The following is a 20,451-nucleotide window of genomic DNA, read 5'->3' on the forward strand; positions in this document are numbered from 1 at the left end:
AATAACAGGTGGCAAATATGGTCAAGTTACCTTTACTGCTGTAGTACAGAAATATTTTAGCTGTTAAATATTTTTGCTGCTTAGTTGAGAGCTGGGGTGAGTATTAGAAATGGACAAGGAGACTCAAGAGAGACTAGGCTAGGAATTGTTTGTAATCCATTTCCTCTTTGGGCTCGTCTGCACATGGAGTTGTTTCTGAATAATTGTTCCTAATTAACTTCATGTCTGGACACACTTATTCAAGAATAAGAGTGCCTTGTTCCTGTTTAACTGTGCCAAACCAGTTGGGTTAAACTAATCAGGAACAACTCCAGGTGTAGACAAGTCTTAAAACGCTACCTGCCTCACAATTATCCACAAATCAGGTATTGCCAGGAGTAGATAGTCTGTGACCAATCTCCTAGCTTTAAGAGTATTTCTACACTGGGAAAATACATCATATTAGAAAATGTGCTGACTAATGTGATGTTAAACACAACTTAACATCTAGTATAAGAAGGGCTAGTCAAGTTTAAAAACATATTCGCTGGTCATGGTTAATCATAGGGTCCAGTGAACAAATTTTAAAACAGGACTCTTCCTTGTCTATACTAGGTGCTAAGTCATGTTTAACAGCATGTTAGCTTACACGTTTTCTGATGATGCATTTTCCCAGTGTAGAACATATCCCAGGAGGCAAATCATGTGCCTATGGAACCAGGTTCTTCTTACCAAGTGGGGAGGTTGGGTGTGGGGTGTTGCATATTCCATGCGCTCCATGGAGTCCCCTGTGCAGTAGCATGGAATGGGGACCATATGTAGGCAGAGGGTGAGGAACTGCTACAAGAGTTCTGCTGAAGGACATGTGGAACCAGTTCCAGTCGTCAGCTCTGCAGCCTAACGGGAGGATCCCTGCCAAGCATCCAGCTCATTTGTTCAAATCTCTCTCTTTCTCTTTTCCTGTATCCCTCTTTCCTGTCTCCCTCTCTTCATGCCCTACTCCTTGCCAGCTCCTCTTAGAGCTTTTCTAGACTAGGAAAAGAGATGTTTTAAAAAAACGTGTTAGCTAGTATAGCTAGCCGTAGTATAGACAGGACAAGTTGCATGTTAACACCTGTTAGCTGGTCATATTGAAGCCTCTGGGGGAGCCTAGGCTTCATCTCAGCCGGCTAACACGTTAACATACAACTTGCCCCGTGTATACCAAGGTTTTAAAAAGTGTAAGGTTTAAAAACACAGTTGTTTTTAAAAATGCTTTTCTTCTAGTGTAGAGAGACCCTAATTCAATCAAAGACAAATCTAAAATGCTTTGTATTGCCTAGAGACAATCACTTCTGCTAAGCAAACCCTCTCTCTAAGGTCTAGACAGATATAAGTATTACTGTTCCTGGAATATGATGAATTCCTCGCCTCCAGTGTTTGGATATTCCCTGCTTCCTCCTCAGATCCGGGAGTTGGTTCCTGAGTCCCAGGCCTACATGGACCTGTTAGCCTTTGAACGCAAACTGGACCAGACCATTATGAGGAAGCGGGTGGACATTCAGGAAGCCCTGAAGAGACCGATGAAGGTATGACATGGGAAATGGTACAATTAGCTGAATCAGGAAAAATCTCCTCAGTGTGATGTATTGGGCTGTGGAGCCATCTCAGTGGAGAACTAGTGGAAGCTCCATTGATAGAGTAGGATGACCAAGGCACTTAAGAATACATGGCAGGGAAACACCCTTCCTTGGAGGAGGACAAACTGAATGACTCAGTTCAGTAGCTCTCACCCATCTCTAATTTATGAGAGTCTTTACTATAGGAAATAATCCTCTCTTTCATTTACAAATATTATTCTTTGAGGTTTTTAAGAAAAAAAGAAGAGGAAATGGAGATAAGACAGTAAAGGTGCTACCCTAGATACACATTAAATATACTGTTAAGAGTTCAGTTTAAGACTGGAGAAAATAGGAAATAAAATAATGAAAAATGTTAGTCAGAAAATAAATAATCTTGTAGGCCTTGATCCTGCAAAAACTTAAACACATACTTAGTCCCACATTGGACTACTCATGTGAGCAAAGTTAAGCATGTGGAAAATTGTTTGCAGGATCAGACCCAAAGATAAGACTGTTCTTCTCCAAATCCTCAGACACCGCTCTTGTGTTATGCATTATTTTTTCCTGCATTTGCCAGGTCACTCTGGTCATTATATAATTCTGCAAATCTTAATGTGCTTGTTGATTTCCAGCTCCACAGGGTAGTTTTTTTGGCCACTTCAGCTGCTGTTTGCCCATACCTCATTCAGATTCCAAATCTCTTAGTATGAAGATTCTTACATCTATAGGTCTGTCAAGATGTAAAATAATTATTATTATCTGCATTATAATATGTCCAGAGGCCCAGCTGAGGTCAATGCTAGGCACTGTGTAGACACATTATACATTTTTTATACAATTTAAATACTTGAGGCAGACAAAAGGTGGGTAAAAGGAAGTACTATTCTTATTTTAAAAATGGGAAATGAGACAGAGATTAAATGACTAAGGCCTGGTCTACCCCTAAATCTTAGGTCAACCTAGCTACATTGCTCAGGGCTGTGAAAAAATCCACCCTCTGTGCAACGTAGTTAGGTCAGTCTGATCCCCACTGTAGATGCATTTAGGTCAATAGAATAATTCTGTCTTGGAGAGGTGAATTACCTATGTGGATGGAAACCCCCTTCCAACAATGTAAGATGCATCTGTGCCACTGTAGCCTAGACATACCCTTGCAGAGAGTCACACAAGAAATCTGTGGCAAAGCCAAGAATTGAGCCTAGTTCTCCTGAAACTGACTTAACCACAGGCCCACCTTTCCTCACATCATCCATGAAACATTTAACAATGTTGACAATTAATGTGAAGCCCAGTGATGAGAGTTTAACATCTCTCATTGCTAGTATTTCAGGCTCTTTGCAGATTTAGGAAGGCAACTGTGACGGGTTGGATCACAGAAACCCCCTTGGGAGCTGCCACCAGATATGCAAAGACTACCCCTGCTTCTGTTTTCCCTGCCAGCTCAGGACTCCAGCACCCTGTCTTGCTGAGCCAGACACTCCCGTCTGGCTCCAGACACAGACCCAGGGTCTGAATCACTTGTCCCAAAGCTGCAAGTTTACCTGAAAACAGCTCGCAGTAGCGCGCTTTTCTTTAGCACTCAGATGCCCAACTCCCAATGGGGTCTAAACCCAGATAAATCCGTTTTACCCTGCATAAAGCTTATGCAGGGCAAACTCATAAATTGTTCACCCTCTATAACACTGATAGAGAGAGATGCACAGTTGTTTGCTCCCCCAGGTATTAATACATACTCTGAGTAAATTACTAAATAAAAAGTGATTTTATTAAATACAGACAGTAGGATTTAAGTGGTTCAAAGTAGTAACAGACAGAACAAAGTAAGTCGCAAGCAAAATAAAATAAAATGCGCAAATCTATGCCTAATCAAACTGAATACAGATAATCTCACCCTCAGAGATGCTTCAGTAAGTTTTTCTCAGACTGGACACCTTCCAGGCCTGGGCACAATTCTTTCCCCTGGTGCAGCTCTTGTTGCAGCTCAGGTGGTAGCTAGGGGATTCTTCATGATGGCTCCTCTCTCCCTCTGTTCTCTTCCCCCCTTTATATATCTTTTGCATAAGGCGGGAACTCTTTGTCTCTCTGGGTTTCCACCCCCCCTCACTGGAAAAGCACCAGGTTAAAGATGGATTCCAGTTCAGGTGACATGATCACATGTCACTGCAAGACTTCATTACTCACTTGCCAGCACACACATATACAGGAAGACTCACAGGTAAATACAGCCATCTGCAGACAATGGGAGTCATCAAGATTCCAAACCATCATTAATGGTCCACACTTTACACAATTACAATAGGCCCTCAGAGTTACATTTTATATTTCTAGTTTTAGATACAAGAGTGGTACATTTTTACAAATCAGATGATCACACTCAGTAGATTATAAGCTTTGTAATGATACCTTACAAGAGACCTTTTGCATGAGGCATATCCCAGTTACTTACATTCACTTATTACCGTATTTTCTCTAAAACTATCTGTTACATTATATTGACTTATCAAGTTTTTATAAAACCATATAGACTGCACAACGTCACAGCAACATTTTAGTGGTTTACAAGTTTATAGGCAGTAAGTTTTTAAGATTCTTTGCACATAGTGGGCTAAATTGTCAGTTAGTGTAAATTAGCATAGCTTCATTGACATCAGTGAAGCTATGCCATTTTACACCACGATATGGCCCATTTAAAAAAAAAAACAAAAAGTATAGATTCTCTTTGACAAATATGCAATAACGGGTGGATTTTGGGCAAATTCCTCAATCATGAAACTGAACAATACTGAAGCTTTCTAGCAGAACTTTATAGGATCTGGAATGGGAAAGTACATAAAAACTAGAACTTTGAGGTTTCAGCAAACATTCTGTTAATTCCTGTTTGCTCATGTAGTTGCAGTTAGATTTCATTTCAAAAGAATCATCAAACAGACATTTCTAATTTACCTCCAAACTCATGAATGATTGCTCAAATGCAGCAGTCATGAAATTCATAATCTGTCAAAACAAAACTGAGATCAGGCAATTTTTGCTTGGTTTGGAGTATTCTCATTTATTTACATTATTGCTGGAGCACTGGCAACAGCTATAGTGGAGGATGCCCCAGAATTTCCATCCTAAATGCTGCTCTGAGTTACTTGTAACCCTGAAATATTCACTGTAGGAGCTACCCTGAAATATTCACTGTAGGAGCTGCCATTTTCCAGACCTTGTCTGCCTGAAGGTGAACTATTTAGAAGTTTTAGGGAAAATGGTTCAACCATTTTTGAATAAGTGGAGACTGGAAAACATACACTTACTCCATTGAAAAATGCTTTGGCCTTTGTGAGCAGCTGTAGTGCTGAAAAAAATGGCAGCTGTGAGGGTAGCTCAAACGGCAGGGACAAGACCTTGGGTTGGGGGTGGGGGAATGCAAGCATTGAGCCACCTGCCAGCTCACTCTACTGCTGGCAGCAACCCCAATCAGCTGTTGCCTTCTCCAACCCTTATCCTGCCTCCTGTCATCTCTTTTTCTGTCTCTTGCTCTCTCTGCATTAGTGCATTGCTATACCATGTCCATCACCCCATGGTGTCAACAGTACCTCATCTTGCAGGCCAACGTTCATGGAAGGCCACTTCTGTTTTAGTTCTTTTGTAAACAACCAGTATACTGTCACAGGGCCTTGGGTCTCTGGGTGCATTGTGCATTCTAGCATGCCTATAATAGCCAGGGCTGGATTTCCAGTTAGGCACAGTAGGCACGTGTCTAGGGGCACCTTACCTCTCTAAAACGACGTGCAACAGGAAGGTCAGCTGTAGGCGGGGGAGGGGGAGCGTTGAAGGTGCTGTGCCTAGGGGCGTGTAACCTGTAAATCCAGCCCTGTTAATAGCCCTTTAAAAGTGAGAGCTGTAGTTGCAGTTCTGTGACTAGAGGGAGCCTGTGGCCAACAGGAAGCCATATAGAAGGCTTTCTGCCTTCTACACAGGGACAGTGGGTGTGAGAGACTCAGGGTCAGGGAAGTTCAGGTGTGGATCTTTACATAACAGGAAGGGTATGGCCTCTTCTGTCCCAGCCAGTGGGAACTGGGGAAGGCTTGGGGGTGTGGAGGCAGAGGGAGGGTGTGTGTGTTAGTACCAGTACTTTGAGTTGCTCTTCTTTTAAAATGAAGTTAGCTCTGAGCAAAGGACAAGGTGGTTGATGGGATCTTTATTCTACTTTCATGGTTGGTATGGGAGGTGATGTCCATGTCATAAATTCCAATCATGTGAGAAATAAATTTGTCATTCATCTTTGCCCTCTTCAGCTGGCCTCTCCCCATCACTCTCTCTCCCCAGGATATGTTTTAACACTCTAAACTGCTGAACAGCTTCAAACAGCTGCCATTTAAAAAACAAACAAACAAAATCTCAACTGGACAGTGAAATGTTTCTTTCAGACCTTCTCCTTGAGATGTGGAATTTCCCTCACAAAATTGTGAAAGGCTGAGGGTCAGGACAGGAAGATCCAGTCCTGCAGCAGTGTTGGACTTTCTGTACATAAAAATGTGCTGATTTTAAAGACAAGTATATCTAGCAGTCTTGCAGGGCTAGAAATTAGAGCTCTATCCCATTGAAAAGAAGATATTCCCAGCTTCTGAGTGGAACATATAGTACTTACTTCCTACCCTGGAACTTCCCAATGGTAACAAACTCTAAAGTCATGGCACTTTTAGGTACAGAAAAGCAAATAATTTGTAGAGATTTTTAAAGGCTTCATCTGAGCCCCTCTGTGGTTCAAGTATTGGGCCCAATTCTGTACCCATTGAAGTAAAAAATGCATAATCAGGGCCATGGTAGTAAGTGTTTTTGGTTACACAATCAGAAGAATACAAAAGTAGTCCTGATAAATATTTTAAAACTCTAAAATATTCCAGAAGTAGTTTTTCTGTAACGTATATGGCTTTGTCACTATGGAGTGATATTATCACCTCTTAGAAATTATCAAACTGGCTCGGATCCATGGTCCCTCTAGTCCAGTTTTGAGTCACTGACAGTGGCTAGTACTAGATGCGTCTTAGGAAGGTGCAAGAAACCCTAGTAGATGGCTATGGGATAAGTTTCTTCCTAACTTTCAATCGTCAGAATTGGCTTATGGTCTGAAACAGAAGGGTTTAATATTCCTTCCAAAACTCTTGTTTATTTAAAAAAATGTTTATGGGTATAACTCTGGATATTCTTTGTATTCTTATGAATGTCTTCTCCCTTTTTCTGTCTGGCTAAGCTCTTGGCCTCAGTACCAGAAGCATAACAAGATCCAATGGCTGCAAGTTGAAGCTAGACAAATTCAGATTGGAAATAATGTGCAAATGTTTAGAAGTGAGGGAAATTAACCATTGGAACAATTTGTCTAGGGATGTAGTTGACTTTCCATTACTTGAAATCTTTAAGTCAAGTTCAGTTGTCTTTCTGAGATACGCTCTTGTTCAACCAGAGATTCTGGCCTATATTGTACATCAGGTCAGGCTAGATGATTATAATGGTCCCTTCAGGTAGTAAAAGATGCATATCTTTTAATCTATATCATGTGGCAATGAACTCTACAGACTAATTGTACATTGTATAATATACTTGAAAAAATATTTCCTTTTGTCACTTTTGAGTTTGCTGCCTTTCAGCTTCATTGAATGTCACTTATTCTTGCATTATGGACTGGGAGTTTCTGGTCTCCCTATCTACCTTCTAGTTTCATAGTCTCCAGGGCCAGAAGGGATCGTTGTGACGGGGTGCTGGAACAATTTGTATAATGGTGGTGCTAAGAGCCATTGAACCAAACTGTAAACCTTGCATATGATGGAAACCACTTCAAGCCAGGGTGTACGGCAGCACCCCTAGTTCCAGTACCTATTCATTGTGATAATCTAATCTGACTTCTTGTATAACACAGGCCATAGAATTTCCCCAAAATAATTCCTAGAGTAGATGGTTTAGAAAAGTGTTGAATCTTGATTTAAAAATTGTCAGTGATGGAGAATCCACCATGACTCTTGGTAATTGTTCCAGTGCTTAATTACACTCACTGTTAAAAATTTCAGCCTTATTTCCTGTCTGAATTTGTTAGCTTCAGCTTCCAGCCATTGGTTTGTATTAGACCTTTCTCTGCTAGGTTGAAGAGCCAATTATTAAAGTATTAGACCTTTCTCTGCTAGGTTGAAGAGCCAATTATTGAAGAGCCATGTAGATACTTATAGACTGTAATTAAGACACCCTTAACCTTCTCTTTGTTAAGATAAACCATTGGAGCACCCTGAGTCGATCACTATAAGGCATGTTTTTTAATCCTTTAATCACTTGCCTGACTCTTCTTTGAACTCTCTCAAATTTATCAACCATCTTCTTGAATTGTGGACACCAGAACTAAACACAGTATTTCAGCAGTAGTTGCACCAGTGCCAAATACACAGGTAAAATAACCTCTGTGCTCCTACTTGAGATTCCCTTGGTTATGTATCCAAGGATCGCATTTGCCCTTTCGGCCACAGCGTTGCACGGGCAGCTCATGTTCAGCTAGTTATCCACTATGACTCCCAAATCTTTTTCAGAGTCACTACATCTCAGGATAGAATCCCGCATTGCATAAATATGGTCTGCATTCATTGTAGACCATTCTCTAGACTATTATTTTATATATTTTTATCGTGCTAGAACAGGGGGTCTCACAACAAAATTTTTGGTGGCCTCAGAATGTGGCCATCAACTCTTGTTGGTGGCTGAATAAATACGCACATATTCTTGTCCAAATCATTATAATTTATTTATGTATTTTTTTCAGACTCAATAATAAGAGTAATGTACAGTTATCTCTATTCTTTACTGGACCTAAACGGAATAGAAACACAAACAAGGTGCTTTGCATATTCTTGTTTTTTTGTTGTTTCTTTTGATTTTTGGTTGCTATTTTTTTTAAGACTTTCTAGCTAGTAAGTGTGCTGCTGTGAAAAGTAATATTTGTATGTTTGTTAATAGCACTTTTTTCACAGCAGACTTCCTCAGCCCTGGCAAGCCAGGGGACAAATTAAGCCCTGGATGGGGAGGTGGGTAGGGAGACAATGGGGGCCAGGGATGATGGGGGAGGGCTGGGGAGGCAGCAGGGGTCAGGGGCAATGCGGAATGGTGGTGAGCCAAGGACCAGCATCCAGGGCCAGAGCCCGCCACCCCAGGGCTGAAGCCTGACCCTCACTGCCCCCGGGAAGGTGGGGAACTCACTGGCTGCCTGCTCCTCTGGCGTTTGTGGCTCTGGAGGGGGCAGGGCCCACTGCTTTGCCCCCCTCCAGTCATTGCCCAGGAGGCTGTGGCCACAAGAAAAGCCCCCGATGGCCGCATTTGAGAAACACTGTGCTAGAAGTCTAAATACTAAGGTGGGAGAGCTAGAGCAGTGCCTGGCGTTAAATGAGGATATTGATATAATAGGAATTGCAGAAACTTGATAGAATAAGGATAATCAATGGGACATGGTAATACAAGGTTACAAAATATATAGGAATGACCGAATAGGTCATGCTGGTTGGGAAGTGGCATTATGTATGGAAAAAAATATAGAGTCAAAGTAAAAATATTAAATGAATCAAGCCATACCATAGAATCTGTATGGATAAAAATTCCATGCTTGAACAATAAAAGTATAGCAGTAGGAATATACTACCGACCACGTGACCTGGATGGTGATAGTGATTGTGAAATGCACAGGGACATTACAAAGGCTACAAAGGCAGAAAATCCAATAATAAATTGAGATTTCAACCTGTGTTCCCTGTAAGCTGTGCGCTTGGGCAGCCGCGCAGGAGCGATTCAAATGCCACGTAGCTGATTAGCAGAGCACGCACAGCTAGCAGAATGTGTTCAGGTGCCCCTCCCCCCCACATTGCTCCATCCTGCAGCTGCTCCTGGGACCCTCCTGCTGGCTGTGCAGAGCAGGGTGTGTGGAGGGGGTAGGATTCTGATGTTCCCTCCCCCCACCCCTGTACCCCATCTCCACAGAGCAGGGCAGAGGGGACAGCCTGGCTCAGGAGGACTTGAAGCTGCAGTGGCTGAGTGCCTTTCTTAAAGAGACAGTGCACTCTTTCTGAGATTTCCCCAGCAGCCAGCTCACACAGTGTCTGTCTCTCTCACTCACTCACACACACACACACACACTCTCTCTCTCTCTCTCTCTCCCCCCCCTTCCCTCTGCCCATGTACCCCATCTCCGCAGAGCAGGGGAGGAGAGACAACAGGGCTCAGGACAGAGCAGGAGAGCATTCAGTGAGTGTGTTAAAGAGTCAGCGCACGGTTTTCCCCAGCAGCCAGCACACACACACACTGTCTGTCTCTCTCTCTCTCTCTCTCTCTCACACACACACACACACACACACACACACACACACACACAAAATCTGTGTCTCTCTCATGCACACACACACACGCACACACACAGTCTCTTTCACACTCACCTCCCAACACATACTTGTATTATTATTACTGTTACTTCTTGGTACTTCCTGCAATGCACATAATTCTCTGTAATTTTATTCTTTCAAAGTGTGTTATTTTAGTTTTTTGACTAGTCTATGCATTTCATAATTTTTATTTCTCTCCTACACTTACATTTAATTCTTTGAGTAGTGAATTCTAAAATGCCTCACCTGTCCTGACTGGAGTAATTATCCCTATGGTAACTTTTTAACAATATATATTGTATCTAGGTTTTTTGTTTCTACTGGTGACCCACATTCCCACATACTTCAGTGCACATAACAAAAATTATTCTGCATATGGATGGAAAAAATTAGAGGGAACATTGATTTCAACTATTCTCATGTTGATTGGATATCTGTCACCTCTGGAAGGGATGCAGATATAAAATTTCTTGCACCATAAATGACTGCTTCTTGGACCAGCTTGTATTGAAACACACAATGGGAGAGGGAATTCCTGATCTAGTCCTAAGTGGAGTACAGGATCTGGTTCAAGAGGTGACTATAGCTGAACCATTCAGTAATAGCGACTGTAATGTAATTAAATTTAACATCCTTGTAAGAGAAAAAATAACAAAGAAACCTACCCAGTAGAATTTAACTTAAAAAAGTCAACTACACAAAAATGAGGAAGCTAGTTAAATAGAAATTAGAAGGAACAGTCACAAGGGTGAAATGCCTACAAACTTCATGGAGACTACTTTCAAAACATAATAGAGGCTCAAACTAAATGTATACCCCACCAAAAAAGAACACCAATAAGAGGACCAAAAATGTCACGAAGGCTAAACTAGAGAGTAAAAGAGGCAGTTAGAGGAAAAAAGGCATCCTTTAAAAAGTGGACATCAAATCCTACTGGGGAAAATATAAAGGAGATGAACTGCTGACAAGTCAAGTGTAAAAGTATAATAAGGCAGCCCAAGAAAGAATTTGAAGAGAAACTAATTACACAGAAACTAACAATTTTTTTTAAATACATCAGAATTAGGAAGCCTGCCAAACAGTCAGTGGCTCTGCTGGACAATTAAGGTGTTAAAGGAAGGAAGACAAGGTTGTTGCACAGAACTGAATGAATTCTCTATATATGTCTTCCCTGCAGAGGATATGGGAGAGATCCTCACATTCAAGCCATTCTTTTTAAGTGACAAGTCTGAGGAACTGTCCCAGGTTGAGGTGTCAATAGAGGAGGTTTTGGAACAAATCGATAAATTAAGCAATGATAAATCACCAGGACCAGATGGTATTTATGCAAGTGTTGTGAAGGTACTCAAATATGAAATTGCAGAATTAGTAATTATGGTATGTAACCTGTTGCTTAAATCAGCCTCTGCACCAGATAGCTAGGGGATAGCTAATGTAACACTGATTTTTAAAAAAGGCTCCAGAAGCGATCCTGAGAATTATGGGTCAGTCAACCTAACTTCAGTACCAGGCAAATTGTTGAAACTATAATAAAGAATAGAATTATCAGACACATAAATGAACACAATATGTTGAGGAAAAGTCAACATGGCTTTTGAAAAGGAAATCATGGCTCACCGATCTGTTAGAATTCTTTGAGGATGCCAACCAGCATTTGGAGAAAAGTGATAGAGTGGATATAGTGTACTTGGACTTTCAAAAAGTCTTTGACAGGTCCCACACCAAAGCCTCTTAAGTAAAGTAAGAAGTCATGGGATAAGAGGGAAGGTCCTCTTATGGATCAGTAACTGGTTAAAGGTAGGAAACAAAGGGTAGGAACAAATGGTCAGTTTTCACAATGAAGAGAGGAAAATAACGGGGGTCCTCCAAGGATTTATAAATTATCTGGAAAGAGGGTAAACAGTAAGGTGGAAGAATTTGCAGATGATACAAAATTACTCAAGATTGTTAAGTCCAAAGCTGACTGCAAAGAGTTACAACTGGATCTCAGTAAACTGGGTGACTAAACTGGCAAATGAAATTCGATGTTGATAAATGCCAAGTAATGCACATTGGAAAACATAATCCCAACAATACATACAAAACGATGGGGGTCTAAATTAGCTGTTACCACTCAAGAAAAGATCTTGGAGTCATTATGGATAATTCCCTGAAAACATCCACTGTATGTGCAGCAGCAGTCAAAAAAGCTAACAGAATGTTAGGAACCATTAGGAAAGGGATAGATAATAAGACAGAAAATATCATGATGCCACTATATAAATCCATGGTATGCCACGCCTTGAATACTGTGTGCGGTTCTTGTTGCCTCATCTCAAAAAAGATGTATTAGAAAGGGAAAAAGTGCTGAGAAGGGCAACAAAAATTATTAGGGGTCTGGGACAGCTTCCATATGAGGAGAGATTAAAAAGACTGCGATTGTTCAGTTTAGAAATGAGATGACCAAGGGGGGATATGAGAGAGGTCTATAAAATCATGAATGGTGTGGAGAAAGTGAATAGGGAATATTATTTACCCCTTCACCTAACACAGGAGCTAGGTGTCACCTGATAAAATTAATAAACAGCAGGCTTAAAATGAACAAAAGGAGTACAATGCACAGTCAAGCTGTGGAACTTGTTGCTATGAGATATTCTGAAGGCCAAAAAATAACTGGGTTCAAAAAAGAATTAGGTGAGTTCATGGAGGATAGTTCCATCAATGGCTATTAGCCAAGATGGTCAGCAAAACAACCACATGCTCTGTGTGTCTCTAAACCTCCAACTGCAAGAAACTGGGATAGGACAACAGGTGATGGATCACTTGAAATCGCCCTGTTCTATTCTTTCCCTCTGAAGCATCAGGCACTGGCCACTGCCAGAAAACAGGTGTAATGATGCTGCCTCTGGCGGGACACAACTAAGAGTATCAATTCAGGACAAATTGCTTAGAGCAGGGCAGGCACAGCCCAAAAGCTGGAGTTCCTTTATTACAAAGGCACTACTAACTCCTGAGTTTCACTTACATCCAGAATCACCTCTGGCCCATCAGGCAGATTCCTACCTAATCCCCCTTTAGGCAAACTCCCCTCCCCCCCCCCCTTGTCCCAGCACACAGGGCTGGTTACAGACAAATACTGGAAAAGTGGGGCAGCTTTTTTACCTGGCACATTGCCACTCCAAACAGATAAACTGCTGCTCTTCTCACTACACGAGCTACTTCCAGCAAATCACCATTACCCTGGGACTTTTCAGCTTGGAAAAGAGATGACTAAGGGGGGATATGATAGAGGTCTATTAAATCATGACTGCTGTGGAGAAAGTAAATAAGGAAGTGTTATTTATTCCTTCTCATAACTAAAGGCTAGGGGGTCACCAAATGAAATTAATAGGCAACAGGTTTAAAAGAAACAAAAGTCAGTATTTCTTCGCACAACGCACAGTCAACCCTAACGTTCAGTCTTCTCTGGTCTTGAGTAACTTAAATAACTTTAAAAAGCAACAGAGGGTCCTGTGGCACCTTTAAGACTAACAGAAGTATTGGGATGCATCTGAAGAAGTGAGGTTCTTACCCACGAAAGCTTATGCTCCCAATACTTCTGTTAGTCTTAAAGGTGCCACAGGACCCTCTGTTGCTTTTTACAAATTCAGACTAACACGGCTGCCCCTGTGATACTTAAATAACTCTATTTCATCTGCAGATTTTGCCACCTCTTTTCTTATTTTATTCCCAGATCATGAATATGTACAGTAACTCCTCAGTTAAAGTCATCCCAGTTAACGTTGTTTCGTTGCTGATCAATTAGGGAACGTGCTCGTTTAAAGTTGTGCAATGCTCCCTTCTAACGTCGTTTGGCAGCCACCTGCTTTGTCCATTGCTTGCAGGAAGAGCAGCCTGTTGGAGCTAGCTGGTGGGGGCTTGGAACCAGGTGTCACGGAGTCCACAGGCAATGCTCTGGAACTGCTCCCTATGAAGCCAGTCAGGACTCTGGTGAAGTCTCCTCTCTGTGAGCAGACTGTCTCCAGGGCAAGAAGCTCACACGGCTTCCACCTTCCTAGGTCTGACCTTGGAGCATTCAGCATCCTCTGCCCCTCTGTGCGCTTCCCACAGCAAGTCCACCCAGGCGGGGTCCTGGGGAAGCCAGAGGGTCCTGCACCACCCACTTTGCAGTCAAACGTGACTCTTAGCCAGCCAGTAAAACAGAGGTTTATTAGATGACAAGAACACGGTCTAAAACAGAGCTTGTAGGTACAGAGAACAGGACCCCTCAGCCGGGTCCATTGGCGGGGGGGGGAACGTGAGCCAGACACCCACGTCTGCACTCACTCCATGTCCCCAGCCAGCTCCAAGCTGAAATTCTCCAGCCCCTCCTCTCTGGCCTTTGTCTCTTTCCCGGGAGGTCATCTAATCTCTTTGTTCTCCAACACCTTTAGCTATCCCCTTGCAGGTGGGAAGGGTCCTGACCATTAGTTGCCAGGAGACAGAGTGTCGGCCATTTATGCACCTCTGCCTTTATCCCACCACCTAGAGACTTAAGAAATGCATAGGGGGAACTGAGGCACCCCTACAGTATTCAGAGGAAACATTAAGAACAGTCCCACTTTGTCACACCAGGGTGGACTGGCAGCCCCCCATCAGGTCCCCATTCCTCTAAGTTCCGTGTGCAGCAGCTGCCCAGCAGGCTATCAGTTGCTGGGCAGTTCAGCTGTCCCTCCCCCCACTGCCATGTGCTGCTCCTGCCCCTGCCCTGGAGCCTCCTGCTTGCTGTGCGGGGGGAGGGGAGAGGAGGAAGAGGGGTGCTAATGTCAGGGTGTCCCCCTCCCCCCTGCTCCTGCCCTCCGCTTACCCCATCTCCATAGAGTGGGTGGGGGGACACAACAGGGCTCAGGACGGAGGGAGCTTGCCAGCAGCAGCTGCTGTCTCAACTTCCTGATCTACGTAAAAAGGCAATGTACTTAGAGTGGGGTTAGCATACTTAAAGGGTCAATGCACAGCTCTCTCTCTCTCACACACGGTGTGTCTCTCTGTCTGCCATGCTGTCTCCCCTCCCTCCATTCATGCTGCCTTGTAGGGTGTGAGGCTACATTAACAACAATGGGTTAACCCTTGAGGGCTCAGCCGATTGCTAATTCAGCATGGGGGGAGGGATAGCTCAGTGGCTTGAGCACTGGTTTGCTAAACCCAGGGTTGTGAGTTCAATCCTTGAGGGGGGGCCACTTAGGGATCTGGGGTAAAATCAGTACTTGGTTCTGCTAGTGATGGCAGGGGGCTGGACTTGATGACCCAAGGTCCCTTCCAGTTCCAGGAGATAGGATGTCTCTATTTATTTCAGAGTAGCAGCTGTGTTAGTCTGTATCCGCAAAAAGAACAGGAGTACTTGTGGCACCTTAGAGACTAACAAATTTATTGAATTGTGAACACCAGAACGGGACACAATATTCCAGCAGCAGTTGCACCAATGGCAAATACAGAGGTAAAATAACTTCTCTACTCCTACGTGAGTTGGTTCATTTCTAGGAATGTTGCTTATTTAATCAAACTTATGAGCTCCACTGGTTATTGTGAATCTGATGCCTGAAGAACTCAGATAGAAACAGCTACTGTTCATATGGTTGCAAGATCTGTTTTCCCAGTGTATATGTGAGACTCATGTTCTAGTATAGTCTGTTCCATTCTGCATAGGTTCTTATGCTGCTTTCATTACCATAGTATCTGAGAGCCTTCTTTCTCTTTTTCATTCTCTCTCCAGGGGGAAAATTGAGAGTGCACTATAGTGTTTTGTTTTGGTAGGTTTTATTTTTTTTTAAATGTATGTGCTGCTATACATGTATATTATTGAAAGGAGGTCAAATAGGTATCTTGAACTTGAAGTGGAAGATGATAGTTCTTAGTTCTATGGAGTTCACCGTCTTGAACCAGTCCCCAAGAAAATTCTATCTCCTGAACATGATGAACATTACTCTTGCGGTGGGCAGTTCCAGTGTGCCTGAGGAACAAATATATTGATCTTGGGGGTCTTCATCCTGGAGCTTTAAGTGATCTTTTCACTATCGTGGGCCCAGGCTCCTGAGCATTTTTGTGATAAAGATCGAGACTGTGACTTGATATTCTGTGGGAAGCCAGGGTACAGAGAGAACAGGTGTGATGTGCTTGGGGTGCTCTGTGTTCCTGAGATGTGCTGTTGCAATCTGTGCTAGCTGGCACTTCCTAATAGCGGATGGCGTCATGCCCAGGTATATTGCATTGCTGTAGTCCAACCAGAAGGTGACAAAAGTGTCTATAACTGAGGCGAAGTCATCATCTGCCAGAATGAGATGGAGTCTCCTAATGAACCAGAGATGTAGAAAGCAAAGTTCACAGATGTTGCTGCAAGGAATACAAAAGTGCACATGAGCTGTGAAATGAATTGGCCAACTGTGAGTGTGAACCATCAACCAAAGGAAACAGCACTATGGTTGCAAAGTGCTTATTTAGATTCAGCCAGATGTTCTTCATCTGAAAGCTGATTTGTCCAAGCTCTAGGCCATCTTTGTTGTAAAGGTGTAGTTGTATGTGGTGAAGGATAAGTAGAGCTGTATGTCATCCGCATATTACAGCATTTGAATCATTGTTGTCTCACCAGGTTTCCTTTTGGCTTCATCTAGATGTTGAATAGGATCAGAGACAGAACTGGTCCCAATGGGACTCCATAAGTTGGGCATCTAGTTGCAGTTTTCCATAACTACCCTCTGCATGCGTCCATCCAGGAATGACTCAAGTAATTTTAGCACATTCTTCTGGACCCGTGCCACCTTTTTGAGACAGGACAACAGTATCTGACAGTATCAAATGCTGCAGAGAGATCCAGTAAGAGGAGGATGACTGTCTGCCTTTACCTGTTGACAGCAGCATATCCTCTATCAGTGCTACTAATATGCTTTTTCTGTCCCATATCCTGGCCTGAATCCAGATTATGTCAGGTATAGGTTGCTGGCTTTGGTTAGATGAGTTCTAGTCAGTCTTTGGCTAGCTTCTCTGTGAGTTTGAAAGTTTAATAGTGAGCAGTATTTGGCTAGAACCATTGTATACAGGGTAAACTTATTCAGTGTTCATCAGACTATTATATATTTGAAGGAGGAAAGGAAGATTCCTCCTTGAATAGGCATTGATTGTTTTGGTCAAGAGTGGAACCACTTACTCATGACTCACTTGCACTAGCCAGGAAGAGGAGGGGTCAGATTCACACCAATACTTCTTGTGAAGTGAATGGGCTGGACTCTGAGAATACAGATGGGCTGTTGATTGGCTGGCAGAGGGGAATCAGATCCCTGCAAGCCAAAGAAACTTTCCTGAATGTGCGTGATCATTTCAGTGAAGTAAGAGGATAGTTCTTCACAGTGCTGGGTTCTGCTGTAGGCTGCAGACATCATGGTTAATGAAGCAGTTTACCACCTCAAATAGTTTCTTGAGTGGTATTTGAAGTGGAGGCTTATAGGAAGGTTCATTTGGCCTGTAATACAGCTTAATGTGAGCTCGGAGGAATTCTTTGTCTTTCAATCTCTCTCTTCCAGCCTTCGTTTTCTGCTGTCGGTGCTTGAGTTTTTGTCCCTCTGTCTTCATCCAGCACAGGGTTTCAGAAAACCAAGATCTGTGTGGCTGACGAGGAAGGAAGTGCCTCTGCGGGGGCCATCATGGTGAAGGTCAAGGCTCAAGTATGAGAATAATGATTTCTCAGATCCTCAACATCTTAGCCTGTTAGTGGAGTGGTGCAATCCTTTAGCATGTTTTGGAATTTGATAAGGTCCACGAGTCTACATGGATTAATCAAATTCATGGGCCTTTCTTGTTGCATTGGAGTTGGGAGATCTCTGATCAATGTCCTTACTGAAGTGATGGTCTTTTCTGAGACAATGGCTTGTTTTGCGATGTCCTCTGTATGAACATCTGATTTGACGAACAGCTCACAGATGTGAGTTACACATTCTGCTGGTTTCTCCAGGTACCGTTGAGTCCATCAGTTGTTATTATTTGTGTAGCAGTAACCACATGCTCACATGCATACAAATAGACTGTCCTGGCCCAGGGTAGCAGCCTTTGGGTATGTCTACACTACAGTAAAACACCCATGGCCAGCCTGTATCAGCTGACTTGGACTTGTGGGGCTCGGACTGCGGGGCTGTACAATTGCAGTGGAGATGTGGACTTGGGCTGGAGCCCAGGTTCTGGGGCCCCATGAGTGGGGAGGGTCCCAGAACCTGAGCTTCAGCCTGAGCCTGAACCTCTACAAAGATGTTTTATAGCCCTGCAGCTTGAGCTCCATGAACCAGAGTCAGCTGATACGGGGCCAGCTGCATGTATTTTTTTGCAGCGTAGACAGAGTATTTGAGTCCACCATGTTACACCTGAAGAGTTTACAAGCTAAAAGCAAGATACATAGAATGCAGGACACACTAGGAAATCCATAGGTAGACATAATTTAGTATTGTTATTCATAATTATTATATGATTCCTCCTTGTGGCACAATAGGAGACAAGTTCTGATACGTAGGGTGCAGCTGACTTCTACAAGAACATGAAGGAAGTATGAAAAGCTTAAAATTGATGTGTTAGGCAAGGGGGAGCCAGTGGAGAGTGGTAAGGGGAGGTGTGATGTAGTCTAGTTGACAGGGATGAAAGATAATTTTACCTGTCTCATTTTGAATGGACTAGAGGAAACAATGTAGATATGGATGGCCAGAGTGGAGGAGTTAGCAGTAAAGAAGACAGGAAAAGATCAGGGTTTGAAGAACTGGCTCTTTGGACCATCTAATTGGAGATGAAGAGTCAGATTTTTATTATATTGAGGAGGAAGAAACAGAAGGATTTGGATACAGCCTGAATATAAGGAGAAAGTAAGAGGAAGGAGTTGAAGATGACCTCCAGGTTGCAAGTTGGGGTAACAGGGAAGATGATGGTGATGTCAATGGTGATGAAATAAGTGGAGAGGGTTTAGACGGTCATATAAGGAGGTCAGTTTGAGCATGATAAGTTTGAGTAATCAGCAAGCCTTGCAGGAAGAATTATTGAGAGGGAGGCAGGTCAAGTGGAAAGAGGGTTTTGTGAGTCATCCAAGAAGATATGATATTTATGGAAATTATAAAGTCTGTTTGCAGTGTAGTTGTAGCCGTGTTGGTCCCAGAATATTAGCGAGACAAGGTGGGTGAGCTAATATCTTTTATTGGAACAGCTGTTAGTGACAGAGACAAGCTTTCGAGCTACACAAAGCTCTTCTTCAGCTCTCAGTAGCTCAAAAGCTCGTCTCTTTCGCTATTATAAGGTCTGATGGTTTATTGGATCAGCTTTTGTGCTCACAGGTGTGAAACCCACCACACTGGTTGCTAGGGGAATATTATAGGTGATCAGAGCAGTGCAGAGACGGGGGAGATAGCTGTGCTGGGAATGGGGGAATGTGATGGGATAGATAGTTACTGGAGAGGCCTAGAGTGTATGTGTTATAGGGGGCAATTGGGGTGGCGGCAGAGTTGTGCAGGAGGTACAGCAGTGTGTGGGTGAACATTACAGGTAAAGCTCTGCAGGATAGGGAAATATGGTGAGGGGGGTGGAACTGCTAGTATATCTAGTTTTGCAAGTTCATATACTACAAAAATGGGTGCCAGTATAAGAGGGGTGGCCAAATTTCTGACCCTCCAAGCTGCACACAACAATCTTCAGAAGTTCAAGAGCCAAGGTGTGCCTGTCGGGGCTTGAGGTTTGAGCTCCACGGCAGGGTGTTGGGGTTAGGGGCTTCTGCCCTGCAGAGAAGGGGGATATCAGGGCTTCAGCCCCGCAAGAGGCACCTGATGAGGTTTGGGGCTTCAGCACTGCAGGAAGGGGGAGGTCTTGGGGTTTCAGCCCCACTCCTACCTGGCAGACACGCCCCGCAGTATTGAAGCCCTGAGACCCACCTCCCTGCTGGGCAGAGACAGAGACGACGGGGGTGGGGACTCATGGGGTGACATGCTCCCCCAGATTTTTGCCAGGATTTGCTGGCCCCGCTCCATCACGTGGTGCCATTGGGCCCCCTCCCTGCACAGCAGCTGCTGGAATTGGCAAACTGTGAGCTGTGGCCGTGGGCAGAGGCTGCAGCAAACAGCTGGGAGCTGCAGGGAGAACCACTGAGGGTATGGGGTATGTGTGCCTGGGGAGGCTTGACTCAAGCTGTTGGGAGGGGCGCTGAACCTTTAAACTGTGCCCCTCCCCACTCTCAGCAGGCACTAGTTGTCTCTGGCAGAAGACCCGAGCTCCCTCCCACAGTCTGTAGGTGGAGAATGGGGGAGTGGGAGGGGCGCTGTGTGGGGCTCCGCAAGCCACACTTTAGCTGTAAAATCACTGCATGTGGCTTGCAAGTCGCAGTTTGGCCACCCTTGCAATATAAAAATCTGGATTGAGTCATCCATGAAAGACATTCAACAGCTTTGCTGTTATGGCTCATCATTGTCCTTGTCAGGGTTCCTCCCCCACTGTGAACTCTCGGGTACAGATGTGGG

The 20,451-nt window shown here is 43.6% G+C and overlaps 1 protein-coding gene across 11 annotated transcripts in view; it reads left to right on the forward strand.

The window, feature by feature from the left end:
- The window catches only part of SMARCD3 (SWI/SNF related, matrix associated, actin dependent regulator of chromatin, subfamily d, member 3), a 223,189-nt gene that overhangs the window by 118,917 nt on the left and 83,821 nt on the right, over nucleotides 1-20,451 (forward strand). For 10 of the 11 annotated variants that reach the window (XM_054017007.1, XM_054017008.1, XM_054017005.1 and 7 more), the window contains one exon: nucleotides 1,425-1,547. The exons of the other annotated variant lie outside the window; for it this stretch is intronic. In XM_054017007.1, coding sequence (XP_053872982.1) covers nucleotides 1,425-1,547 — 123 coding nt within the window. The remainder of the gene's footprint in view (nucleotides 1-1,424; nucleotides 1,548-20,451) is intronic. 11 annotated transcript variants of the gene reach the window in all.

Source organism: Malaclemys terrapin, chromosome 2 (assembly GCF_027887155.1).
Source record: "Malaclemys terrapin pileata isolate rMalTer1 chromosome 2, rMalTer1.hap1, whole genome shotgun sequence".
Classification (NCBI taxonomy): domain Eukaryota; kingdom Metazoa; phylum Chordata; order Testudines; family Emydidae; genus Malaclemys; species Malaclemys terrapin.